At 43.6% G+C, this 27,670-nt stretch overlaps 2 protein-coding genes across 3 annotated transcripts in view; one reads left to right on the forward strand and one right to left on the reverse strand.

Moving 5' to 3' along the window:
• The window catches only part of ZCCHC14 (zinc finger CCHC-type containing 14), a 55,327-nt gene extending 38,696 nt beyond the window's left edge, over window positions 1-16,631 (forward strand). The window contains exons 4-13 of the mRNA XM_075039880.1: window positions 1,606-1,677; window positions 1,887-1,996; window positions 3,891-3,985; window positions 4,079-4,133; window positions 5,571-5,844; window positions 7,230-7,321; window positions 8,766-8,893; window positions 9,299-9,439; window positions 9,526-10,995; window positions 12,336-16,631. Coding sequence (XP_074895981.1) covers window positions 1,606-1,677; window positions 1,887-1,996; window positions 3,891-3,985; window positions 4,079-4,133; window positions 5,571-5,844; window positions 7,230-7,321; window positions 8,766-8,893; window positions 9,299-9,439; window positions 9,526-10,995; window positions 12,336-12,391 — 2,493 coding nt within the window. The 3' untranslated portion in view covers window positions 12,392-16,631. The remainder of the gene's footprint in view (window positions 1-1,605; window positions 1,678-1,886; window positions 1,997-3,890; window positions 3,986-4,078; window positions 4,134-5,570; window positions 5,845-7,229; window positions 7,322-8,765; window positions 8,894-9,298; window positions 9,440-9,525; window positions 10,996-12,335) is intronic.
• Window positions 16,632-17,526: 895 nt separating this feature from the next.
• MAP1LC3B (microtubule associated protein 1 light chain 3 beta) lies at window positions 17,527-27,280 on the reverse strand. Of its 2 annotated transcripts, none has more exons than XM_075039881.1 (4): window positions 27,140-27,280; window positions 24,162-24,217; window positions 21,584-21,690; window positions 17,527-19,473 (listed from the first exon to the last, which is right to left on the reverse strand). In XM_075039881.1, exons 1-4 carry the CDS (start codon window positions 27,177-27,179, stop codon window positions 19,299-19,301), a joined length of 378 nt encoding a protein of 125 aa, XP_074895982.1. In that variant the 5' UTR covers window positions 27,180-27,280; the 3' UTR covers window positions 17,527-19,298. The 2 variants fall into 2 exon arrangements, with proteins under 2 accessions (XP_074895982.1, XP_074895983.1); XM_075039882.1 differs by lacking the exon at window positions 27,140-27,280 and adding an exon at window positions 24,726-24,744.
• Between the last annotated feature and the right edge of the window lie 390 nt (window positions 27,281-27,670).

Below are 27,670 nucleotides of genomic sequence, written 5' to 3' on the forward strand. Positions count from 1 at the left end.
GATACTGTTCTGAATTTTCTGAATCCTGTGATTGTTCCAAATGTCATCAATATTAGAAAGGATTTTTTCAAAGGGTTTTAAAAATCTTTATGAATTGTACAGTTGTCTGGACTCTGGTTATGTATTAGTATCTTGTGAAACATCTTTTCTTGTTATAAATTCTTCTATAAATACCAGAAATTACTTTTACCAGTATTTCACTTGACAGCTTGTAACTGTGAAAGAACAGTGCATAGTTTAGCTGAGCTAATAAATTGCTGTTTGCTGGGTTAGAAACCCAACTATTAAATGTTTTGTTTAGTAGCTTGGGAATAGAAGGTCAATAGATAGACCAGTTTAGTGTTTTCAGCATCGCTTCAGAATGCTATTGTTCTCTGCATTTATGGTTCACATTATTGTTTTATAAGTATTGAAAATTATAACAACTTAGCAAAACATAAGTCATAACAAATGTTGCATTATAACAAAACTAGAAAGAAATTTCTCCTATATTTTCTGAATTTTCTCATGAATCTAAATAAAGTATTAATTTATCACGAACTTTAAAAAACCAAGCAAAAACCCCTACAGGCTTTGTAAAACCAGAAACTGCTTAAGTTTTCTTTCTTCTTTTCTTTTTTTCCCCCCCCCTTACTTTTTGTGTAACAGCTCCGCAGAGAGGAAATTCCTCCATTATGTAATGTATTTTGAAATACTCTCCTCTCACCAGTCTTTTTGGCAGCATTCTGATGGCTGGAAAAACTTTGTGTATGTTTTTAGTTGTCATTGAAACTAGTGTCATGTGAGAAGATGGCCTCCTGATTCTTAAACACATAAAACCAGCTTCTTCCTCTATAGAACTGCTGAAGATTCATATGCCTTCCAAATGCCTTGAATAGATGTATCTTAAGTCTGAAGGGACTTATCACTGGCCAGTCTCATGCTGATATTCTTTGTGCCAAGAAATCCTGACTTTTGGCTCAGTTAAACTAATCATCTACCAAGCAATAAATGCCTCTGTATCTAAGAATGTAATGACTTAATGCAGAAAGCGTATGGGAAGAGATACTGAACTCTCCTTTTTCTAGGGCACATACAAGATGGTGTCTAAAGAGCGCAGCTAGAGCATTAACTGCAGGTTTCCTTTCTAAGGTTCTGCCTTTTTTTGCAGTGGGGTGATTTGCTGCCATCTTCAATTTGCATGGCATATGGAGTTCATTAATTATAAATAGGCACTGTTGTGCTGTGGTGAGTTGTTCATATTGTACATCAGATTCTACAAACCAGCTGTTTTCTTTAACAATAATAAGAAAAAAATATTCCATTACTTACTAGTCTGTTCCTTAATACTGGATGTCTGCAGTGTGCAATGGCTGTGTAAACTATGAAGTGCGTTTTCAAGCATTCAGAATAGTTGTTAAGTATAATAACAGCAAGAATCAGGCAGCGAGGGAGGACTGAGTAATAGTAGCTTGTACACAAAAAAAATTTTTCCTTATTGATGTCACAGGTTACAAACTTTCTTGCAGTCTGTGGGTGACATTTGATACCTGTTATTGATCTTTTGGAACCAAACTTAAATCCCTGACTATTAGTTACTAAACTGAGTACTTTTTACTTCCTAAGGTCCTGTGGTCTGATTCTTCAGTGACGTTGGTAACCAAATCTTCCACTGAAGTGACTGAATTTATTTCAAAGGTAAAGGCAATAGGAAAAATACTTGAAAATGGAGAGATGTTTTGACCCTGTATGTAATTTTGTTCAATGACATTTTTCAAAATGTACTGAGATAATACAGATAGATTGAATTTCATAAAATGTTTGACTTATAAATTGCTGTGCCTTGAATCTCCTATGAGTAACAAGTCTTCTTTTCACTCACTATTTGTAATATCCTCCACCTTTAGCTATCTCAGCTGTATCCAGAAGAAAACTTGGAGAAATTCATTCCTTGCCTAGCTGGTCCAGATTCATTTTACCTAGAACGGAACCACATGGACCTGGAATCGGACCTTAGGTATGCTGTGTTTTTTATTGTTGTGTTTTTGTTTTTTTTTTTAATCTTGACACTTGGCTTTTTTCACCAAGTGGAAGAAAGAAACAGGAAACAGAAATATTATGTTCATACTCTAAATTACTTTCAAGAAATTAGAGCTTGATCCTAAGCATTATTTCTTGACATTCTACTAATTCCAGTGCATTAGAATTTTTCAGGAATTCTTTCTTCAGAAATACAGATGGTAATAATATTCTGTATTAAGCTTCCTGGAGAACTGATATTTCCTCATTCCTTGCTAAAAACAAATAGAGGATCATTGGCTTTGCAGAAGCTTGGTTTGTACTCAAAAAATAGCCAAAACTGCTTTAAAAAAACCCCATCAAAGCTCAGGAAAAAATAGTTGCCTGAATAGTTATCCTTCTGTATTGAGGGATGGGTTGTGGGGATTTCCCCCCCCCACCCCCCTTCACAGAGTTTTTTGTCTCAATTGTTTTAAGTTGTCATGATGTTTATTTTAATTTTAAAAAGGTAGGTATGTATATATTATAGCCATTAAATTTTTGGAAGCCATTAACAGCTAAGAAATTTTTGAAGCCTTAGATAGTACCTTCTCACATTATCACAAATCACCTGGCCATTATCTAACCTAAACCACCAATTTAAAAATCTTCATCTGTGGCAGGTCACATCAGTTCTCTCTTTCTAAATACTGAAATAGTTTTGCTAGGAAAAGTTGAGGGACTTAAATTATTTTCAGCTACTACCGTCTGTATCTGCAAAGTATTAAATGACATTTTAAAATACTAATTAACTTTTGTTAGAGCTTCTGCTAAACACCTATTTTCCCTAAGTCAAGACAGACTTTTATCCATCATTGGCTGCGTGGATATTGTTTTTCCATAGTCAGAGCCAGCAGGTGCATGCCTAGATTATTTTTCATGGCAAACAGCGTTAACATTTCAAACTAACTTCTGTGCTTTGAGGATCACAGCCTATTGACAAGGATTAGGGAGGGTAAGAGAGAATGCATGTTGCTACTGGTGCTGTTCAGCTAGCAACACTCTTTACAAATCTAGGTTAATAGAGCAGCAAACTGCGTCTACACAGCAATGGTTGTATCTTTGGAGCAGAGAAAGAGGCTGTTCTGTTAAGTGCTACATATTTGAAAAATTCAGAAATGAACTGTGATTTTTTTCAAGGTGGAAAGCACATTGTGTGTATAGTTGAATTATTTTTTATTCAAAGACTTTTAAAAAAATGACAGAGATATGGTCAAAATGCTTTCTTTTTTTAAACAATTTTCTATACATTTTCAAATCTATAGAAGATGTGGCAAAAGGCAGCCGAGTTTGCATGACAACAAGAAGTTTAGTCATGTTGATAGAACACACTTCATACATTGCACAGTTTTAGGAGATTGCCATTTTTCCCCCCCAAAGAGGCACAGCAGTCCCGGCAGAATGTGACATAAGTTTTACAGCCTTTTTCCCTACACTGCCAGACTCTGCATCTGCTGTTTATCTCGAAGAGGAGAAAATTAAATAATAGATAACATCTATATTTTATGGTCTTAGGTTTGTGAATTTGAAAGGGAAGTTTTAGGTTTATATTTTAACATTTTCTTCCTTACAAGTGTTCAGTGTTCCTAAAGTAAGTGTCTTTACTGAAACACTAAACAGAGTGAAAGCAACACAATGGTAATGTGTTTTAAGTATTATTAAGGATAAGAATGTCCATACGTTTCAAGTCTACTTTGATTCAGAATTGCATGGTGTTATTAATTTGAAAGGTCTTTTAGTTTCAAAATTTCAAATTCAATTTCAAAATTTCACGTACAGTCATGATTGCATAGGCAGCTGCAAATCAAATATAACAGAATGGGGGGTTTTGTTTGCTTTTGATGAACACGCAGGTATTTGGCACCATTACCTTCCCATGTGGTGAAAAATGACCACGTTAGAAAGTTCTTCAGCACTTCATCTCCTTCACAGCAACTTCAGAGTTCAAGTAAGTTTAAATAAAGTTTAAAAATGAATTTTTTTGTACTGATGTACATTTCATAAACCGATGCCATTTGTAACTTCCACTCCCTGTTTTTAGATCCTGGCAACCCCTCCCTGTATAAAGTAGGAACTACGCTGGGAACATCTGGAAGGTGAAATATTTATTTTGTTTACGTTTGTTCTGGTTAGTTGTAAAACCCCATTACATAGGTAATTATCTGTCTCACCCCGGTGATTTATTTGCATCTACACTTTCATATTCATCTGTAGAAGATTTTAAGAAATTCTAGCCTTAGTGTGTGATCTGCCCAGAAGAGACAAATGGTGAGAATATTGATTGGTATGAGGTACTATTAGCATTCCTAGTGTTGTCATTTGTTCATTATTCACATGCCTTAAGAAAACACATCTTAGAGCTCAGTTTAGGTAATTGCTTGAGGAAGAGTTTTGCAGCGAGTTGATCACAAATACAACAAAACGTAGGTAACAGTTTGCAAGTCAAAATATAACGTGATACAATTACTGGAAATGGAAGACAGAATTCAACTTCAGCTTCAAAAACAAAGGATATAAAATGTAATTACCTTTGGACCAAACTTTCTAGCATCGTGACAGAATCTCTTGTCACTGGCGATTATCACATCAGCAGCGGCTCTTAGGGAAACCTTTTGACCAGCGTTATATGGGAGATGAGACAATTGCAGTGTTCCTGCTGGCAGTAAAACCTATGAACGCATGTTCTAAGCAGCGTTTCTCAAAATGTTTAAAGCTGTAACTACTAGTCGGCATCAACACTTCAATGTTGAGCTGTGGTGATGGATGCTTTCTTTGTGATCTGCTGCTTACTGCGTAAGTCATAATGGTCTCAATCACATACTTAAAAGGAGTAATGATCATCTGAATTGTAGGCCCAGATCTGGTTGTCCCTAGTATAAGTCTTCCTGGGTAAAGGGAGACTAGAGCATCTCTGAAAGGTTTTTTTCTCTCTAGAGCATATTTGAATGTTTCCTTGTACAGCAGGGGTTTTCCTTTCGGAGGGAGGAAGGAAGCCTCTTCCAAGGGAGGTAGAAGTCAGCCTTGGGAACAGGAGGGAAGAAATCCTCTTGCCCTTTGTTAGGATTTAACAAACTCGGAACTCATTCTTTTAAGAGGAAATTTTCATTTTCTCCAACAAAAACCAGAACCCTCCAAGGAGCCAATATTGTGGGTTATTTTGCCACTTCCACATGTAAAAAAAATTTCCACAGGATTATATTTGGGCTTCTTTTTTTCTTTTTAATAATGCAAAGCTGCACCACAGCCATTCTCTCTAAATCTTTTTTAAGTCTCACGGAGAGGTAGTAGAACATGTATTTTCTGTGATTATAGAAGGAAACCTCTTCTAAAGCTGAAGATAAGGCTTACTATTTGCCATAAACTGCACTGTTTTTATTGTGCTATTGAACAGCATATGTACAAATCTGTAACTTGGATCAAACAGTGCAGATTTTACCAGAAATCCTGGAAGTGGTAGATCTGTATGGCCGTAGTAGCTGAACTCTGGGTGACAGATTCAATGTGCTAAATCAAATTATGTTACTGTTTTGCAGACCTATATGTGGAGTGGCTGGCATTCAGTCTTCTCAGAATCACGTTCAGCACTCGGCTGCTGCTCCCGTTGCACTACCCCACTGTTCCCATGCAGGAGGTACTGGCTCATCGCTGGCCTATCGCACCCAGATGGACACCTCTTCTTCACCCATGTTAATGTCTTCCAGTCCACAGACCCCTCAGACACAGGAGCAAAATGGGATCTTAGACTGGCTCAGGAAACTGCGGTTGCACAAATACTATCCTGTCTTCAAACAGCTCACCATGGAGAAGGTAGGGCAGTAGATGAAGAAAAGGGTGCCATCTCTTAAATTATCCTTATATTCTCTAGTGCAGAGAGAGAGGCTGCAAACATCTGCACTGAGAATTGCAGAAGTTATTGGCAAATGCCGTGAAGGTTTGCGCTCTCTTGAAGCAATAATATTTGGATGAAAACCTTCTTTCTATTTTCGATCTGTGTTGTGTCCGGGGCCTGGGCTGTTCAACAGCTGCTGCCAGTTTCAGAATTCTTCACTGAATGCTTGAAGATCCAACTTGCACGCTGTCTTAGGAGCTCTGCTTTGGCTCCCTGTTCATCCCTTTGATGTGCAGTAGATAGCTAAAATTGGCTGATTTTTTTTTTTAATTTCTGCTTCTTGATTGATTTTTCTCCCAAAATATTGGTTATCATTATTTTCAAAAATAGATTCACGGAGATTTCTGACATGAACATCAGCGTGTGCACGTACCTCCAAGTGAATGTGAGGTTTTTGTTTTCTGCAGAAGTTCTTGTGGAAAAATAATTGCTTATGTATTTGCATAGTAAGAGTCATGAATGATACCTATGTGTGCTGGATTTTGTCTAAATAGAATACTTTTGCAGCATTTACCCAGCTCCATCTGTAAAATTCATGTCTGCTCACTGTCTTTTAGCCTTGAACGCCCTCCAGTGGACTAAGTGCTTAGGTTGAGCCAGGTCTAAACTGGGATGGCTTTGTGCTGGTTATAGTACGTTGCATGTATTTAATTATAATCTGTTACCAGAGTCTTCTGATTTTATTTTCTTCATTATGTGAGGGGAAATATATAGTGGGGTTTTTTTCTTCATTAAAGTAGCAAAGCTGTGCATATTCTAGTGTGTTTTAAAAAAGCACGTATTATTATGCATACTTTGCTGGCTTTAATTTTCATTATATTATAAACTTTTATATTTTATTTTCATATTCTATGTCTGTATTTTATTACAAAATTTAATTTTGGAGTATATTTTCCAATTAAACTGATGAGATGACTGCACATTAATTTCTGTGTTAAATGACACAACTAGGAAAACGAGAGTGATTTTTTTTTTTAAGAGAAAGAGATCCTTAAACTCATTTATAGCATGAAGTTCTATTTTAATATGTACACTAATTACTTCATCTTTATTGTGAATAGTTACTGTAAGCACACACCTAATTAAATTTAATCTACAGATTTATTTCTTTCATACCAGTCCCCCACATTTTTATTCTACAGTGATTCTATAATTTAAAACTGGAGTAGAGAGTTTCTCTGAATTAAAAAATGTTAAAAAAATGGCTTTAAAGTTGCCTTTCAGAACTGATCTTTACTGAAAATGTAAATAAGAATATTTCAGGCTGTAAAACTAATAAGCATGGCATTTTTTTCTTTACAAGTTTCTGAGCCTTACTGAGGAAGATCTGAATAAGTTTGAATCCCTCACCATGGGAGCAAAGAAGAAGCTCAAGACCCAGCTAGAGTTGGAGAAGTAAGTGGGAGTGGGGGGGACTGTCTTTTTAAGGTCCTAAGATATTTAATGAAAGTTTTACAATGGTCATTGTTTTCCAGACCATAAACCTATGAGGATTCCCACCTGTAAATAGGCATAATGCTTATCTCCCTTCCTCTGCAGTTGTGTCTGTTACTTTGAAAAGCTCTTGAAATGGGGGCCGACTAGATAATATTTAGTACTTACTGGTTTACGGTTGTCTGTTCAGGGTTGTGGTAAGGATAACCAAATGTAAAGAATTTGCGAACTCCGTTTTAAAAGGACATGGCAACCCAGTCGTAACATAAATGCCTGTCTTCACCTGTCATGTTGACAGCTTTTCTAAGGAGGGGGATGTTTTTTAAGTAGTTTTAAAAAGATACATGCTGTTGCTTGGGTTATGTGGGGGTTTTGGGGGTTTGGTTTTGTTTTTTTTAAAACTTGTATAACGGGTATTGTAAAGCAAGTGTGCAAAGCCCATTTAGGTCTTGGGCTTACCACCTACCTGAGCTTTGTGGGGTAGGGGGGAATCAGGCAAGCAAGCCGCTGAGCTGTAGGGTTTGCAAGCTTAAGTGATGCACCCACAAAGTCAGGGTGCCCAGCAGGACATTTTCTTCGTAAGATCTGACAATTTTTTGGCTTCCAGTCAGTGCGGACAGAGCACAGCTGCTTTGAGAGCCTCCTCGGTGTCCCGCAGTGACCCAAGCCAGCTGTGGCAGCTGCAGCCACTTGGAGCTGGGGTGTGGGTTGCCAGATGGTACCCGTACAGGGTCTGGACTTCTAACTTTGTATGGGGACAAACCACTGAAAGTCAGGGCTGTTGCAGGTATCCCTGGTCTCAGGAAGATCACAGCTTTATGTGGTTGTGGTGATATAAAGAAGGCCAGTGCTCTGTACCATATTAATAGCCCTTTGGGGAAAACTGGTGCAACAGATTGTCCTATTTTTTATATCTCCATTTAGAGGGAAATGTTTATTCTGAAGCTACTGCAGTTACTTAAAAAGCAATTAAAAAAAAATCCAAATGCATGCCCATTTATCAAAGTTCCTTGACAGCATATTTCATCACTCTTAGTTTTTCCAGAGTGTGTTGGCAAATAGAAAAATTTGGACTGCGTTGCCTTCTCTTCGGTTTTGGTGTGCATGGCTAGGTTTGGGACGCGCTTCAGTAAAGTGTGATAGAATTTAGTCACTATTTGGTGATGTTTTTACCTTGTACAAATAAGAGTATTGTAATCAGATGGCAAGCAGTCCAAATGTAACTGCTGGCAAGAAGCTATGGTCAAGATTGATGCAATTTCCAAACATTTCCATTTGAAATTAGCATAACATTTAGTGGATTACTTAGTGGGCTTTGTCTGCTTCAGTTTCATTCAGAAGTTGATTTATCTGTTGTGCTTTAGCCAGTTTCTGCTTCTTCATATGTTTCTCCATCACCCTGTAGAGAAAAATCGGAGAAACGGTGCCTAAACCCCACAACACCTTCTTCAGTTACCAGCAGCGGTGTGGCAAGGGTTCCCCCTACTACGCATGTAGGGCCTATCCAGAGTATTCGTGGCAACCATGCTGCAGGTAAGAAAGAGGAGCAAGGGACACTGCTGTGCTCTCGGGGCTGAATATGTCCTTGCTCAAGAGCAAGCTCATTCTTATGCTGCTTTTTCACCAACGTGTCGTAAGCTTTATCTTCCAAAATGTCATTGGCTTAATAGGGAGCAATCAAAAAGTCCGATTCCTGCATATATGGAGTGCAATAAAAAGTAGCTTCCTCTTCCTGGCCTCCGTGTGAATGGCTAGCTGCACTAGTCAGCGAGTGTTACCCCTCCAAACCCTGCTTCTTAGCTGATACATATCTCTGTGAATCTTGAGCATCACTGTATGTTAGATGGTGTCATGAAACAGTTGTAATTAGGTCCTGTCAAGTAGGTGTTATCACTCTTGTTTGCTTTCCCTGATTGCTTGCACGCCCTTTATCTGCAGAGCTGCGAGTGGATGTGGATCAGCCAGCCCACCCACTGCCCCGGGAGGGCAGCTCTTCTGAGTACTCCAGCTCTTCTTCCAGCCCCATGGGGATCCAGACAAGGGAAGAGAGCTCAGACAGCGCCGAGGAGAATGAGAGACGTAAGCAGAAACAACCAAAGAGTGTGCCTGTGTTGCCCAGCTTTGTCTAGTGAAGCAGTTGTATTTATAGATGTTTATGTCCCTAGGTTTAGAGATTCACTTAGACGGTTCAGAAAAGGAGAAGCCAGTGATGTTACTGAATCATTTCACTTCGAGCTCTGCCAGACCCACGGCTCAGGTCTTACCAGTGCAAAACGATGCAGGCTCCAATCCGTCCGGCCACCACGCTCTGCCAATGCAAATGATGTCAGCGGCCTCTACCCATATCACCCCCATTCGGATGCTAAATTCAGTGCATAAATCAGACCGTGGCAATGCAGACATGAAGCTACTTTCATCGTCTATGCATTCTCTTTTATCTTTAGAGGAAAGAAATAAAGTCTCTCCTGGACCTAGGGGCAGCATAAAAATGGAAAAGAGCTTTGGAAATGCAGTGGTGGATGTAATGTCTGCATCTTCTCCCCACCAGCCGTTGCAAGTGCTGTCAGGGGCTGCTGAGAACAGCTCACCCACATCTACTATTAACTTTGGTCCTCGAACCAAAGTAGTACATGCTTCAACTCTGGACAGAGTGATAAAAACAGCTCAGCAGCCGGGATTAATAGTAGAAACAAGTACTGCTGCCACTGTAACATCCAGCACAGTCTTCCATGTGGCTCGTCCACCCATCAAACTCCTGGTGTCTTCGTCTCTTCCTACCGATTCTGCCATTGCCGGACAGACTTCCTGCTCCAGTAATATGCAAATAACGGTGTCCCCTGCAATAATAAATCCCCGGACTGCTCTCTACACAGCCAACACCAAAGTTGCCTTTTCTGCAATGAGCAGCGTGCCAGTGGCGCCAATGCAAGGCAGCTTCTGCGCAAACAGTAATGCAGCCTCCTCCAGCAGCCACCCCTCCACATCATTTGCAACCATGGCGAATTTGCCCAGCTGCCCTGCACCCAGCTCCAGCCCCACACTCTCATCTGTCGCCGAGAACAACTTCTACAGCAGCAGCAGCAGCAGTAGCAGCAGCAGCAGCAGCAGCAGCGGATCCACAGGGAGCATCCCAGTACCAAACCAGAACCATCACCACCATCACCACCAGCAGCAGCAGCCGCAGCCGCCCGGGTGCATGGTGTGCAGCTCCTGCGGGTGCAGCGGGAACTGTGGTTCGAGTGGTATGACCGTCAGCTACGCTAACTATTTTCAGCACCCCTTTTCAGGACCCTCAATGTTTACTTTTCCGTTTCTGCCCTTCAACCCTTTGTGTAGTAACGGCTATATCAACACGCAGCAGTACAACAGCAGCACGACTTTCCCCGTGGTCCACACCGCTTACAACAGCGGTATAGCACCGGACTCTGTAATGACTGGGCAGTCGACGTTTGCAGTACCGCCAATGCAGAACTTTATGGCAGGGACAGCAGGGGTGTATCAGGCACAGGGAATGATGGGAAACAGCAATGGTTCAAGTCACAAAAAAAATGGGAATCTCTCCTGTTACAACTGCGGGGCCAGTGGTCACAGAGCTCAGGACTGCAAACAGCCTCCGATGGATTTCAATCGACAAGGTAAAAGCAGGTGGAGGGACTGATGCGGGACGGGGCTTACATGCAGAGCGTTGCGTTTAGCCAGGGGGAATGGCAGGAGGGAGTCTGGTCGCAGTGCCGTAATCTTTTCATTTCTGACTTGCATAAAAAAAAAATCTTGTTCTTGAAAGCTGGTGGTTTTGGGCTATATTGGCAAAAGTTGAAACTTGGTTTTGTGCAGACCCAACACGAGGACAGGGCCCCAGTAAGGCCCTGGGTCAGACCCGAGTGCTCTGCAGGGCTTGTGCTGGTTTCTGGGAAGGAGAGAAGCGGGCTCTGCGGGAGGGACGGAAGGAGCTTCTGTGGACAGGTTGCAGCGGAATTGTTGTTGCTGCTTATACCTTGTCATCCAGGTCACCTTGAGTTATAACTGCAAGTTCCCCGGGAAGTTTACAAACTGACCATCTCTGTTCCCCCTTTCCCTTCCACCCCAAAATAGTAACCTAAATGAAGAATTACTGTTCAAATGCTCTTGAAGGTCCTGTGTTTGCTGCTATAATTATTTTGTAGGGCATGTTGCTTACATGGGTACAGCACAGGCTTCTCCAGGAGAGAGTTGAAATCTGTAATTCCGGGCGGGAAACAACTAAGAGAGAAATGCTACTTTACTGAGAGCACTTCTTAGTTCCATTTTTCTTGTTTATTTTGATTGACATATTGTGTTGAGATAATTTGCATGTGGTGTAGTCTTAAAAAATTAAATACAAACTTTTGACTGGAGCGAACAGCTCTGAGGTGTTATGTTTTGCATTGTGTCTTGTCTATAATGTATGTCTGTATCTGTTTTTAATACGGTGCAGACAAGGTCTCAAGTATTTGACCGCTATAAATTAACAGGTGACCGCTATAAATTAACAGGTGACTGATTTTGAGACAGCAATTTACAGCAGTGCTAAAATGTAACTAATTAGCGGAGTTTCTGTGGCTAATATTTTGCTAGTAGCCAGTGGGGAAGAAACAACACTGCCTCGTCAGTCCTAATTCGGAGAACTTCAGAAGTGTAGTCTGCTGTCTTTTTAAGCTGAATTTCATTTCATTAATTAAATTTCCATTTAAACTATCCCAAACGAATTTTTACCAGCCCTGAAACTACATCTAAGCCGGTGAGTTTTACTGTGTAAAGCTATGATTTTCATTTATGCCAGCTGCAGACACATGCTCGTCAGCATCTTCTGCAGCTTCACCACGGCGCTGCAAGCTGGTGGTACGCTGCAATATTGCGTTACACGTCTAATAAGAAGCAGGTTGTTTTAGAAAGTTCTGAGATGCAACAGATGCGAGAAGGTTGATGATGTTTAATTCTTCTGTTTCCTCTCCCCCAGGTACGTTTAGGCTGAAATACGCTCCTCCCTCTGAAAGTCTTGACTCCACAGACTGATATTTTATCTGGCAAGAAAATACTGTAAGCCATGGAGATACAAGGAGATTGAAATACAAAACTGAGACGTCCAGTTGCTGTTAAGCTTAATGTATTTTTTAATCCAAAGGTGCTTTACTTTATTAGACTAGGTAGAAAATCTAGCTTAGGGGTGCATCAAACCCATTTTTGATTGCCAAATTCAAGCTTGGATCTTGTTGTTGGAACTTCTGACTACGTGTCATAGGACCGATGCGTACTGGATGGATGGTGGAGCTGGCCAGCTGCATTTTCTGTTGCAAGTACAACATCCGAGGTACTTTTTTTGCTGGAGAATGTTGCCATAGGTGGACTTTCTAAGGTGAAATGTCTAACTCCAGGGCAGCTACATTCTGAAGTTGAAGCTGGAGGCTGAAGGTAGGAGTGGCCGTTCGCCAGAAGGACTTTGGCACCCCTGGGCTAGGTAAAATGTCTACTTTTTTTCAAAAGTGATCAGGCACTAATCTCTGGGATTTTTAAGGATTGCACTACAGAAGAATGTAAAACTCTTCAAGCTTTCTGCACTTTTAGCAGACAGTGTCACTCTGAGACCAGTGCAAGAGGCAAAGAAGTTCCAACTTTTAAAAATTGGCACCAGCAGGCTATGTGACTTAACTACACAATAAAAATCTTAAGTAAGTCTCTCCTTTCCCTTTCAAAAGAACACACAGAGCAGTTTCGGTTCCTTCTGGAAACAAACTTGTGCTTCATTGTCTCACTTATTACTAGATAGTGCTGGGTTCCCAGCAGTGGAATAAACTTAGTTTCCAAGGGTCCAAGTCCCAGAGACTCCAGAGTCATAAAGGCTTCAAGGATATTTTCCTGTAATACACAAAACAACCTTTACGTCCTGTTACTGTATATAGGTCTCTTTCACAGAAACCTTATTATTCTGCTTTTGTAAATGAATTTTAAACCATCCTAAAAAAAGAAAAAGAACTCTGGCAGCAGAGTTTGTAAGCTTTTGCTTTACTTTATATAAAAAAAACCTTTGACTCCTACCCCAAGGCTTTTGCTACAGGATTCAGAAGTGGTAGAAGTCAAACATGTAAAAGGTAGTAAACTTCATTATTATCAAGACTTTGAAGGATTTATTGTCAGCCTCCTTCGTTGCAATAGATTGTAGATGACTAGCTTTGGTGTTAACTACTTAGCGTACATAATTTGTGGGTGACAAATCTAAATTAGGACTTGAGAGGAAGCCAAACAAATCTTGAACTGCTAATTTGAAACAGTTTGGTCCTGTCTGATTGAAAGAAGATACTAATCCTCATGGCTCACCCGAGGAATTTGACGGCATTAAATGGGTGAGGCCTTCTCTTTAAAATGTCTGACATAGAGATATTTGCATACTGTAATTTGGAAGACACCTTTAAAGTCTGAAGCCTTGTTTACACTTGGAGGTATTTCTTACACCAATTTAAACCACACCAGGATGAATAGTATTTGTAGTGGCGCAGCTGACTTTCGCTTGGAAGTGAGGAAAGTCATATCCGAGAAGGTTTTGAAGTGGTGCAGAGCTGCCCCGAGGAGATCGGGCCTTAGCAATGAAACATCAGTGTGAGGGGGTAACGCAGTAGCTTGACAGTCGAGACCTTCCTGGACCATGTTGATAAGAAAGAAATGTTCTGGGCCATCCTTCAGTCCCGCTTTCTCAGCGGGCAGTCGTCAGCCTCGCCGGGCAGGCAAGCAGGATAAATGAGCGTCACCGGAGAGGCACAGTAACGTGAGATGGCAAGAAACCAAACTCGGTCCAGGTAGCGATCTGCAGCTCATAGCGGATTTGGCTTCGTGGAAACCAAAATCTAAATTTGCATAACGTTTGGTTTTAAAAAAAGATATTTTTTATTCCTATGCAATGAAAAAAAAAAACAAACCACCAGATTTGTGTATCCTCAGCCCAGCTCACACTACCCGCAGTATTGCACACACTGTTGAAACGCTTCTGTTTGCTCTGCCTGCGTTTGAGGAGGTTACCTGTGTTCTAATGAACAACCTTCAGACCTACAACACTAAAGTGATGAAAACTGACAATGCAATTTACTTTGCCTTAATGAGCTTGAGACAATGGTAGGAACAATCTGTCATACTGTATTACGCTGAAGGAAACGTGCAGTTTTCAGTGACGATGTTTACTATTTCCAGCTTTGAGGGTCTCTCCAGTGGCCTGGAACATGTGCTGAAAGCCAAACCTTAACATTATTTTTCTTTTTTTTTCTTTCCACTTTTTTTAAAACAATGTTTTAAAACTGAATTGTATTTAAATAAACTGTATTTCAACACACGTGCAAGTGTTAAAAACCCTCTCAAAATAGCAAAAATCAACAGAAAAAAAAAAAATCTGTACCAGTTTCATTTTGGTTTAATGCCCAAGGCTGGGCACACAGTCTCGTCTAATATTCATCACAGAGTTGAAACCATAACAAAAGGACTGTAAAACTGAACTTCTGTCCAGCAAACTGTTTCATTCCTTTCTTCAGAGCTTTCTTTGGGATTGTTTCCTTTGTGTAAAGTTAAGGCTGATGTTTCTTAAAGTGGCTTATGTGTACTTTTAGGTAACGTTTTTAAATGGTGAAGTCTGGTTTTAGAGTAAGTTCAAATTCAGAAGTCTTGAGTACCTTAAAGCAACATGAGTGTAATGGAGAAATGTTTGGTGAGCCAGCAGCAGTTGCAGAGCCTTCCCTCCATCAGAGTGAGTTGTGGCTTCAGATCTGCTAGTGAATGCTGTCCACTTTGTACCAAGAACCACCAAAGTTGGTAAGTCTGAATAGAGCACTTTAGTTCCATAGAAGAATACTTAACCTGTTTTTAAAAGGCACAAATCCATCTTTTTACCCCCGAAAAGTAAGGCAGCTTGTTTTAGAATAGTAGTTCCAGCTTCACTGGCTGAAAGAACCAGTCCTTGAAACCTATTTTTATACATTGAAAGATGGAGATTTCAAAGAATGCTATTTATTGCTATCTTTGTCCTGAAAGTATAAAAAGAATTAGTTCTCAAAATGGATTTTGCTGTGGAATAGAAATGATTTTTAGGTGTAAGACAGAAGGGAATCCCAAGTCATCTCGCTGCAGGGGCATGGAGAAGTTAGCGATGAGTCTTCCCTCGGGGGAGTGAGCGACGTGCAGTGCAGTTTCAGAAGTGTTTTCTGTTTGGGAGTGTTGGTGATGGAAGTACTCGAAACAGGATGGAATTTCCAGCAAACTCCTCCTCGCGCTGGCAGTCTGCAAATTAAGCATTAATAGATATGCCAGGCTTGATGCTAAACAGCAGGAGAGTGAAGAGGGAAGCCTCATTTTAGCAAGCGAGGTATTTGGATCAGAGTTCCACAATACTTTTCCTTAAAACAGCATGTCACACTCCATTTTTTGTGAAACTTTTTCATGCTACGGTCATTAAATCTTGGCAAATTAAGTGCCAGACTTCCAAAAATAACAGTCTAACACTAGACCTTTACCGTTACCCAGAGTTCTGTTTCATGCTACTTCTCGCTGGCAAGCTTCAGGGTGAAGGTACTCAAAAATTCAATGTAGTCTGTGGTATTCAGCAGAGCGACACTCCTCCCCAAAATAAAAATGACAACATCAGAAACCCCTGCATATGGGTTAGCTGTCTATTTGTTTATTGGAGGTCACGGACACTCAGAGCTGTGGATTCGGGGTAGTCTAGAACGCCTGTTATAAATGAGATGGATGTGGGCAAATCTGGACAGAAATCCATGTAATTAAGCACTCACAAGAGTCTAGAAAACACTTTTGCTGGTTGAGGCCCCGGTAACCCTCCTGCCGCCCCGCCCGCCACCATCTCTTGTAATAAACCCTTGGAACTACCCATTTGCTCTCTTAAATTTTTTCTTATGTAAGCAAGAAACGTGTTGGTACTGAAGCAGAAAGCAAATCCTGTGTGTTTTCAAGTGCAGATTAACAGCTTCTCTTGGACATAACTTTCCACTAGGAATGAAGGAAACTCCTGCTCCCATTTGAGCCATTTCTTTTACTTCGGTCAATTCTAGTATTACAAATTGTGCATGTAACTTTATAAATATTTTAAATAGTTTTGTAAATATTTAATATTCAGCTAATTTGATTTTGAATTGTAAATGTCAAGTATTCTGGTATTGGGATTTTTATGTTTTATTATACTTTGTTAAAAGTAAAATTGTACATTTTTAGAATGTTTTTATCTGAGTAAATTTAATGTATGGAAAATAAAGAGTTAAACAGACTCCCTTTGTATTTTTTTAATTTAAAGGGGCTTCATCTGTGTGGGGGCTTCTCCAGTTTGGCAGTTAGCAGGGACTTTTTTTTTAACTCCTTTTATTACTTTTGCTGTCTCTCCACCCACAGACATCTGCTGGTGAATCACGGATCTATTACGGTGCTTGCAGTTGCTCTCCTCTCCTTGACTCGGTTCCCGGTTGAGCCAAGGAAGCTGAGCTGCTCTGAAAGGGTTTGCGCTTGCGGTTTCTTACCGAGAGCGGCCGTGGCCTGACTCCAGCTGCCGACCCAAGCCTGTACCCGATTTCACCGTGAAGGAAGGAGCTGGGGGGAGGATGAGCAGGGAAGTTTTTGTGCCCTGTTCTGCAGGACAGCAGCAGCCGAGCCTCTGGGCTCTGCTCAGCCACCTCGGCTCACCCCTCACGCAGGGTATGTCTGCACTGATGATCGGGGTAAGCAAAAGGAATTGCCAGCTCGCTGCGTCCTTAAAACTTTTTGTGGCCGGCGCCTGGGGTCATTCCTGACGAGCAGAGTCCTGCTCACGAGAGCGCTGGGGTTCTGAAGCCGTGAGGAAGAGGTTGGTCGAGCAGGAACAGAAACAAAACAGGGATATGGAAACCGGTCCATGTGCAGGCACGCCCTGGTCCATATCTGTCTAGAGAGCAGAACTGTTCTACAGGGCAGTCACACCTGAAATTCCTCCTGCTGGAGGGCGGCAGCTCCCTCTCCCAGTTCTTAATGAGGATCAGTACCAGAGGGTTCAGTACAAGTGTCTGGTCGTTGTCAGCAGGACCTAGTTCACTACCTTGTGCGCCCTGAAGCAGGTGGAACAGACCTCTGTGCCCTTCCCTGCGGAGATTCGATTTACGAAAGCTGTCTAGAAATAACCACACAAGCCATAATTAAGTTGGGATGTAATCCATCCATATCAGCACTGTATTAATTTTAAAAAAGCAACATTTGTACAGGAATATCAGTCAATCACGTCGTAATTACAAGTATGGTTGTCAGTTATGAGTTAAACAATTTCTTACACGAACAAAACTAAACATAGAACAAGCTGCATTTAAAAGTTTACATTGGAGTAAAAACACAAAGAACAATAAAAAATCTGAAGTAAGCGTGAACGAGATGCATGCAAAGAGGTGTAGATAGGTACAAATTGTACACCTTACTGAGCTAGAGTGCCAAGACGCAGTAGTATTGCTTCTTTTTCCCCCATTATAGTAAGTTAGCTTCCAGTAACAGATGTAGTTAGTTCACAGACACGTAATATACAAGAGTAATCTCATCCTGCTACGCTTCACTTGACAACGACTCTAGAGGAAAAACACAGGTCCTACGAGATACCTTTCCTCTGCACAGGCTGCCTCCCTGCTCAGGACAGTAGTAACACCAAGATCTTCCAAACCCCGTGCAAATGGCAGGAGACTTCAGCGATGGAAAAAAAATCTTTTGTTCGTCAACTCTCGACAGCAACTCCTGGACGTGAGCTGCTTTTAAAAGCGCTTCTCCCTGACCTCCCCCTCGGTGGTAACGTGCAAAACAAGTGACAGACTGGTTAGGCAGTGTGGGTTGGTAATTCCAGTGGCATGTCCCGAGTCCAATGTTCAGTACGGAGGTGTGTACAGCAAAGCCGTTTGCCCGCTCGCATCGGAGGGCTGGAACGTACCTGCCCTGCCGAGCAGATGGAAACGGCGAGGCCGGGCAGCGCTTCTGAGAACGCGAGCGATACGGGCGCCGCTCACGTCTCGGATCGCACCAGCCCGCTCTGCGGCCGGCTGCACGCATCCTGACAGCCCCATGTGCTGGCAGCGGGTCCCTCGACTACCTTTTCCCAGCAGACACTCTGCCCGGGCAAGGGAATGGCAAACCTCCGGGCTAGAGGGGTTTGAGCTTTTGGAAGAGTGCTCGTATGAAGAACAGTGTGTCACTGAACAGAGAGGGATTGGAAATTCATAACAGACTGGAGTTTATTTCAATGTTACCTGTCCAGGTGTGTATTTTACAGTTAAACACTTCCTAAAACTACAATAAAGCTGTGGTGTTTGGTATGAGTATTTCAGAAACTGGCACCAGTCCTAAGTTTGTGGTGCCACAGAAAACGGAGACAAAAAGAGTTGTACTCCCCCAGCTCACCCCAAGCACTTGCCTTGACTCACTGCAGCACTGACACGAGTCTGATCAAGCTGCAGGAGACAAAGCTCTGCTTTGAAACATTAAAACGTATTTGCTCTCATCAGAAGCCTTCCCATTTTTAAAAAAAAAAAAAAAAAAAAAAAGCTTTAAGGAATCATAGGGAGATTTTCCAGAAAACTGTCACAGGAAACACTTCAGCTCCTCCCTGGTGCCTGTTTGCTTGTTAAAAGTCAATCGAGTGTCCCTTTATTTGCAATTGTCACATGCACAATTGGGTTCCGTTCATAAAGTCCAGAAATGTAAATGTGCCTGTGTGGAATATTACAGCAGGTTTCAAAGCTGGAGGTGCTCGTCTGTACTGTTTAATAGTCACAAACAAGGCAAGGTAAGATGAGACACCTGCTAAAGCAAGCCTATGCTAAGGTACTGAGAGCGTAGGTGACATCCGTTTCTTTCCCTGGGGTGCATGTGGGGAAGAGTGGGGGTGATGGCCAAGGGTAAACCAAAATCCTAGGCTAGAAGCCGCTTGCGTGTCTTAGACAGAAGATTGCACTCCGAAAGTCTCCTGAGAGGCGTACACCATGTACAGGAACCCATCCTCATCCTTCTCGCTCTCGTACACCTCGGATATGGGTGTGGAAACGCTCACCATGCTGTGTCCGTTCACCAGGAGGAAGAACGCCTGGTTGGAGTTCAGCTGCAGGCGTCGCCTGTGGGGGGGAGGTTGGGGGAGCGGAGGGGGGAAGGAGTTTGACAGTGATGACTATGCATTTCCACTCACATTAACAAAGGCTTTAGGACAGACGGCAAAACAAAGTCCTCCAGCACGGACGGCAGGAAGATGTCCCCACCCAAAGCAGCCCTGCCACCAGAGAAGGCATTTGCTTCCCACCTCAAAGCTGTATTAAATTCATCTACTAAGTCCAGTCAGATATATCCACTGACAGAAGCCCTTATTTCACTGGAAAAGCTACGCTCCAGAAGGGCATTAAACTGAAGCGAAAAGGAAGAGGTACTCCTTGCCAGCATGATCCCTGTACAACCAGCAAACACGTAAGGCCTGCGGGACCTCTGCCTTGCAGCTCAGCTCAACAGCATCTCACTGGAAATGTAAACTCAGCCTGACCTTGAGAGATCCGTGTGAAGACGGGGAGGGAGGACGGGCAGAGCTTCCCTGCGAAGGCCCTGGACCTTTTAAACTCGCTTTGCCAGCAGCTCTGTAACAGCCTGCGTATAACCTTTGGAGCATCTTGCCCCCTCTTCTCCTCCCTCCCAGAAGAAGCATCGTGGGAAGGGCAGAGAGCAACAGACTTCACAGGCTGCGTGGCACAGTGAACATCTAACTGAGGGGTTTCCCTTGGATCATTCATTCCGGTTGGGGGGAAATAGGTATTTCTGCCAAACTGCCTACTGGAAAGCAGGTTTGCAGAGAGGAGCTCTCTTACTACTTCCTAAACCAAGTAAGCAAGAGGAACTCAGATACGTGGAGGTGCAACCAAAGAAAGAAGGAAACAACAACAGATCAGAAGAGCTTCCTGCTGCATCCGCTCACTGCTGAGGGGCAGCAGCAGCTGGAAACAAGGATTTATTTAGCCTCCCAGCCACAGCCCTGGAAAGGGACCCTTCCAAAACCAAGCTCTAATCACTCCAGAGACAGCAGGCTGAGAGAAGGCAGCGGCTGTCTGAGGGTTGGGAAGGACAGGCTTTGCTATGCACAAGAGGGGCTGGCTGAGGACCAAGTCCAGCTGGGACCAAATCACCTATTAACAATGAAGCCAAATAAAAAAGGTTGGGAAAATCCTTCAGCTTGCTGTTAACCTTTTTGCCCAGGGCCTTTAATGTTCATGAGAAATTCTGGAAGACTTGAACAATCTGGCTCCTGCTTCCAAAACCCTATCTCGTTTTCTTACTCTTTTAAGAGCTGGGATTTGCTTACGATAGACAGTTTTTGTACAAGCCTCTGAGGCAGGGAATTGTTTGGACATGTGAGACAACTCTCAGTTTTTACAGTTTGTGGCCTCCATGAACTAGCTCCCTGTACACCATGACCAACAAAAAGCAAAATCTGGTTTGCTGCTAACTTCCAAGTTTACTGCTTGAGAACTCTTACTAATCAAATATTCCATCTAAGCCAGGAGAAATGCACTTCTAGCAGAACTTCTGACCACAATTTTAGACCACACAACTTCCACTCCATGGCTATTTCCCCTTTGCCTTTTGTTTTAAGCAAAGCTCAAGCACCAGAGCGGGGCAGTACTCAAGCCACAGTCTGCGCAAACAGCTGGGACAAAAAGACACTGGTCTGAACATGTGTTTTTCAGGCCTCAACACTGCCATTGAGGGAAACCTCATCTCACAATCAAAGTATGCCAACATCAACCCTAAGCAACAGCTCAGAGCTCTGGCTATGAGCCAAAACTCCTCCTCCAGTAGGTGGGAAGAGGCAGGCACTCTGGAGAGGGACTCCCAGGCGGAACACCAAGAAGGCATCCTAAAATAGCCAAGCGGGAAGTGCTGGAGTCCTGGGCCAGAAGCACCCATATTAGACAGGGATTTGCAGCCCCAGACTTCCTCCTACATCTCTGGGAACCAGTTATTTCTCTTGAAAGCAGACTAACAGCTCAGCTCTTTTCAGAGTTTTTTTCCAGCAAAGCCAAAGGAAAAGCACCTTCTCATGAATTTGTCCTAGTGATGATACCAAGCACTAAATAGATGAATTTTCCATTTAAAGAGCTCCCAAATGCATACACCAGGTGGGGAATTAACAAAGAATCATAGTCTTAGGTTGATGCAGCTTACACTGAAATCACAGCATACTACCTGATAATTTTGATTAGCTCGCTCATGTTGACATGATCTGGCACCAGGAACTTGGTCTTATCCAAAACTGGAAGCTGCTTCTCTCCCTTGTACCTTTCAATGATCACCTAAGAAGAAACACAAAAAGAAAGGAGCAGAAGATGTGAAAGGCAGAAACGGTGTCTGGTGCCTTCACCTCACCCCTCCATTTTGAACACAGCAAAGTACTGGCATTTATGCTAAACTCCATTTCCTTTCATTTGTGAATGCAGTATCTCGAATCTGAAAAGGCACAATTACAATTATCTTCACGTGCTTCTCTTGTTCTGTTTGCAAGAGTCACTGCACTAAGGGGTAACAAACAGGGATTTAACAGCACACATGCACAGCTTCAGTGCAGTTTTAGAACAGTTCATTTGCTGAAATCATTTAATCTAGCACTGAATTACCCAGCAACAAAGAAACCCCAGAAAAGATAAAGCACACTTCCCTCTAACGCATTACAGTGGCTGACTAGAGGCTTGGGCTGCTACAGAAGTCTGCAAACTCAAGCAGTTTTCACCAGAATTTCTCCTGTTTCAGGCCATCCCTTTCTAAGAACTACACCTCCAGATTAGTACGCTATTCCATCCACCTTCCATGCTTACTCTAATGCATGAGAGAAAGCTACTTGTGAAGGGTATAAAGCCTCAAAGGAGAGAATTTCCTCCTCCTTAATCTCAAAACAGCATGCTTAGGAACCAGTAATTCTGCCAAGACTGTTATGTAGTAACTACTTAATTCACGAGGAAATTGCAGATTTTCCAATTTAAGAAGCATCCTGCCCAGCAACTGTATGTAGTTCCTGCTTTTAAGAAATGATCTCAGAATTCGTGCACTCCTGTTTCCACAGCCATGTGGGTTTTGTTGTTTTTAAATCAACGGTAGCTATGTGACACCATTCACTTGGATCATTTCCATGCTCACGGGGCCTGGCTGTGTTGATATTCAAAAGTTGCACAGGTGAAGAGATACTGAGCCAATTTAATTATACCAGAGAAAGACTTCCTTACACCAGTTTAAATAAATGCTGGCTCATTCTGGAAAAAAGACAGCTCTATTTTTAAAAAGGTAGACCATAACCAACAGATAATATTTTCAACAGCAAAATGAAGGATGTTGACAGCACAGCAGGGATTTACCATCTAGCGTGACATTGCCATCTTATCTCATCCAGAACTGCTAATGATAATAACAAGGCAGTGACTCAAGCTAGGACATGGACAGGCAACAACAGCAAGCCTCCAGCTCCTCCTCTGCCATAGTTGGGAGTTTGCATCACTGCATCTTCAGCAAGTTACTTAGGTACCTCTGAATTTTTGCTAGTATTATGTCCATGGCTGACTTAAAATGAGAGCTTTGCTATAAATCAATGGCTTTCAATCTGTGGTCACAGAGCTTGGGGATTACGGCTAAGTGATCTGTGAAAGGTGGGTGAAAAAGCAATCTTCTTTCAGGAAACAGATTTGTTAGGAAAGGGCCTTTTGGGAAAACTGCACATTCCAGAAAAGTCAGAAAATCTCTGCTGTAAAATATTACTTGTTCCCACGCCCAGCAGCAACAGCTTTGAGACGATGTAGTTTAAAGCTAAAGGAAAGCTGAAAACCTTTCGGTTTCTATTTGGCATGGAGGCAACAACTGCTTCTGTTAATGAACTTGCACTGGAACTGCAGACGGTTTGCAAGCAGTTTGTTCACAGAAGAATTTCCACTCACAGGGCTCATCAGCTCTCATCACTGAGAGCCAAAGGCTGAGGTGTCCGATTAAGTTCTCTCTTCTGCCCCCCAAAATGTCCTGAGACCTTCCCTGTTCCACCAAATGGCCATAAGGACAGTTGCATTTATTGCGTACTGCAGCGACAGCCATCACGCAAAAGCCCACCAGTTGTGAAGAACTCATCAGCAATACATCACAATTCCTGCCTTTTGCTTCCTAGGATGCTTTGCTTTGCATTTGTAAACTTGAGGATGCCATAAATGAAAGAAAATAAAAATTCAAGCAGCATTTGGAGCTGACCAGCTAAAGAAGAGTGACAAGATGAGGGCTGATCTCCTCTTTGAGGTGAGGTGGAAGGGTTTGACAGCCAAGCAAAGACCTGGAGACCTCAAGCAAAGGCCCATTTCCCAGAAGGCAAGCGTTTCTGTCTTTCTCAGCACAGATTGGTGGTGAAAGCCGTATCTGTCTCTACATTACTGTGTATTCTTCTTGGTTCACCTCTGCAGACTCTTCTTTTGGAGAGGAATAACACTGAGATGGATGAGAAGAGCTGAACACTCAGGAGAATCTCAGAGCTCAGCTGGGGCACGGTTTTCTTTGAAGTTGCAACATGCAACTTCAGTACACAGGAAACCCCATTTCCTCCAGTCCCCAGCTAGCACCTTGCTCCACCACACTCGCTGCCAGTTACTAGTTTGAGAATGGTTCTGAAATCTAGGCTTAACAACCCTGAACGGCCAAATTTTAATTTGGTCTCACCAGGACAGCTCTTTTACAGGTTTCTAACTACTAAAAGAACATGAGACTGGAAATTGAAGTGAAAAATGGAAAGAACCTGACTTACTGGTATTTTAGTTGGATGCTGATCTCGAATCAGTCGTACATCTTCCACTCTTTGCTCTGCAAGAGATTAAAAAAAAGTCTGGTCAAACATCTACGCTTAATGCTGTTATTACCTTATTTTTCCACCACCGAAGAGAGGGAGTGCATGGGAGTAAAAGCCACAAAAGCAAATTCAGGCAAAGCAGTTTTCAAATGGGACAGCACTGTCACAATTAAAACCTCTCCTTTGACAGATGATCCTTTGCTCTTTAACCCAAAGTGACAAGTACTGCATGCACGCTGCCTGGGACTCCTAGAAAATGTTAAAGGATGTAGCTTCCTCGCCCCCCCCCGCCCCTCATTTTCTGCCCACTAAACCAGACATTTAATCTCATAAATTTATGGCATCAAATTACACCACCCAAGTTAATGACTAAATATCCTGTACTATTCCTGCGAGATCCCAGAAAAGGAAGTTGTCAACAATTACTTGAGAGCTAAGACGAGCTGCAGCCTGGCAGCATCAGCTTACGCTGTGCATTCTAGTATTACCGAATTACAGTTTTCTATTTTGATTATGCCGCACCCATTGTTGCAGAAGCTGTTGGTAGGTTCTTGTGTACCCAGACATTTCACTGCTCTCTGTGCCAGTTTTCAGGATGAAGTTCACCTCTCCTCAGACATAAATATTAATAGCACAGATATTATAAACCAGGCTAAAGTACACGTCTGAGCCAAAGTAAACAGGCACAGTTGCTTTTAGAGGCAGTTGTATCTGCTTATACCCTGCCTACTTTCAGATTCAGTGAACTCAGTTTTAACCTCTCCAGTTCTTTTGAGCGGGTCGGGGCTTTCCAGGCCATCTCCATCTTATAAACACCTCTCAGAGAGAAGATTTAGTGTTGCATCACAGCTTTAACAGACACCTACCTAGGGATGTTGCATCACAGCTTTAACAGACACCTACCTAGGGAGAGGTGCTGCTCACGGGAGAAGAAGAGCTTAGATCAGCACTCGTCAGCCCAACTTGTTGCTGGTATACTAATGCACAGGACACACTACCTGTCCCGTCACTCAGCAATAACATCAGTCAGCTCTCCATTAGTCCATATTAAGTTTTTGTGCATGAAATACATCTCTGCGCCTTTTTACAAGCCCAATAAGGAAATGCAACTCACATGAATCATGGTTTTAAGCTGGAGGTGAATCAAGCAGAACTAAGGCAAGGAGTATGCAAAGCCTTCACCTGACTGCAAGACCGAGAACCTGAAAGCCATCCTGCTTCACATCTCACAGCCCAAGCCACGCTCTTACAGACCAGCATTAACACTTCAAGGGCAGAGATTACTAGCTAATTAAAATACTTTTTAAGATTAACCAGAAACACAAGAGATATGGGGAGTACATGAGATCAACCTTCAACCTAGCAAGCGCAAAGAGGTTTGACTAACTTTTCAACTGAAACAGGTTTTTTCACAGCAATGTAATTCAGCAGAACTCCCTGGAGTAGAAAAAACATAAACTGGACAAATCATTAGGATTATTGTATATGGCGTGTTCAAAATCAGGCTTCAGTCAGCCACAGATAAACACTGTTCTCTGACGACATTAGTTGCAGTGGCAACTGCTTGGCTGCCATCCTAGCTGAACTTAATACCTGCAATAGAGGCTGCTGACAGGCGATGGGGTCAACAACAGTTTTGGAAGACTCCAAGAAAAGGGGCAGCTTAAACACAGACTTTGTTAGATCAAAATTCTCTCCGCTTCAATGTGGGGAACAGCTTACATTTAACAGAACAGCAAAGGCAAGGGTGCGTGCACCAGAAAGCTCTCATAAGCAGCTTGACTTTAACCCAAAGGCAGAAGGAAAAGAAAATCTGGATCAATTACTTTCACCAATTCCATTTTACGTATGGGATTTTATAATTCACACAGAAATAGGTTACGCTGCCAGTTCTTGTTACCCTCGGAGCATTTCAGCCTACCTCACTGACACACATGAACAGATACTGAGCTCTTTGATTGCTCTGGTCCCATCCTAAGCACAGAAAGGAGTGTTGGCACCGCTCTGTCAAGGCTCTTCTTTCTAGAAAGAGACTAATCTCATTTGCCCAGCCATCATTACACAGCTCTTTTCGATGCCTTGCTAGTTTTCAATAACTAAATGGAGATAGGAGGCATACATCCCAGTCCACTCGCAGCTCCCTGCGCAGAGAATTCCTCATACCACGCCAAGCACCAAACTGCAAGTGGAGCTTAATTCTCCTGTCAATAGCGCAGACGAAGCCGGACCCTGAGCAGACACGTCGGGGAGGGAAGGGCAGGCCCAGCTCCTGGCACACAACGCAAAGTGATGTTTCCAGGCTCCTGGGAATTTTGCAGTCGATAATGGATGATGCGGAGAGGCGATCTCCCTACCCCAAACCCCTCTCCCAACGCACCGCGGAGCTCGCCCCGGCGCAGCGACTGCTACCCACCTCCACACCTTCCTCGCCATCCCCCCCCGAACACCCGAAAAAGACCCCTGCCCCAAAACTTCCAGCTTCTACCCCACGGCAGAGAGGCTCGCCCGCCCTACCGGGGCAGAACAAGCCCCGCGGCCGCGCAGGGGAGCGGAGGCCGGGTCGGGGTTTGTTTCCATTTCGGCCCCGAGCAGGCGGCGACTCCCGTTTCCCCCGAGAAGCCGGGGACAGTTTGTTTCCATTTCAGCCCTCGGCGGAGCGGCACAGCGACGCCGGTGACCGGGGCAGGGCGGCCGGGCCCGCTCCGGCCGCGGACACCCCCTTCCCCCCCCGCTGTCAGCGGGAACCGGCCCCGGTGTTGGGATCTGAAGGGCTCTTAACGAGATCTGCCCCCTCCCCGCCTCGCCGATTCCCCCCCGCAGCGAGGGCAGCGGCCGCCGGCCTGCCCGCCCGAGCGACGAGGCCCGGAAAGGGCCGGGGAAGCCGGCGGACGGTGTCGGCGATTCTGCCCCGCCGCGTCCCTTCGCGGGGAACTCACCGAAGGTGCGGCGCTGCTTGAAGCTCTTCTCCGAGGGCATGGCGGCGGCGGCTCGGCCTCAGGCCCGGCGGCAGCTCTGCGCGGCGGCGGCGGACAACTCCGAGTGCCGGCGCCCGCCCCCCGCCGCCGCCACCGGCGACTCCGCCGTCAGCTGACGCCGAGCGTCACGGTGGGGCGGGCACGGCCGCGGCGACGCCGACATCTTGAGTGTGGCGGGGCGGGAGAGGGGGGGGAGACAGCCCGCAGCCTCCCCGCTGCTGGTCCTGCAGGGTACACGGCTGAGGGCGCCTCAGAGTGTCACCGCTCAGCCGAAGACAGCCATGGCTGCCTCAGAGTGCCCAGCCAGTGTCAACCCTCAGATGAAGACAGCCATGGCTGCCTCAGAGTGCCCTGCCAGTGCCACCCTTCAGTGAAACATGGCCGTGGCCACCTCAGAGTGCCCTGCCAGTGTCACCCCTCAGCCAAAGACAGCCATGGCCGCCTCAGAGTGCCCAGCCAGTGTCACTGCTCAGCCGAAGACAGCCATGGCCG

Source organism: Buteo buteo, chromosome 11, assembly GCF_964188355.1.
Source record: "Buteo buteo chromosome 11, bButBut1.hap1.1, whole genome shotgun sequence".
NCBI classification, from domain to species: Eukaryota; Metazoa; Chordata; class Aves; order Accipitriformes; family Accipitridae; genus Buteo; species Buteo buteo.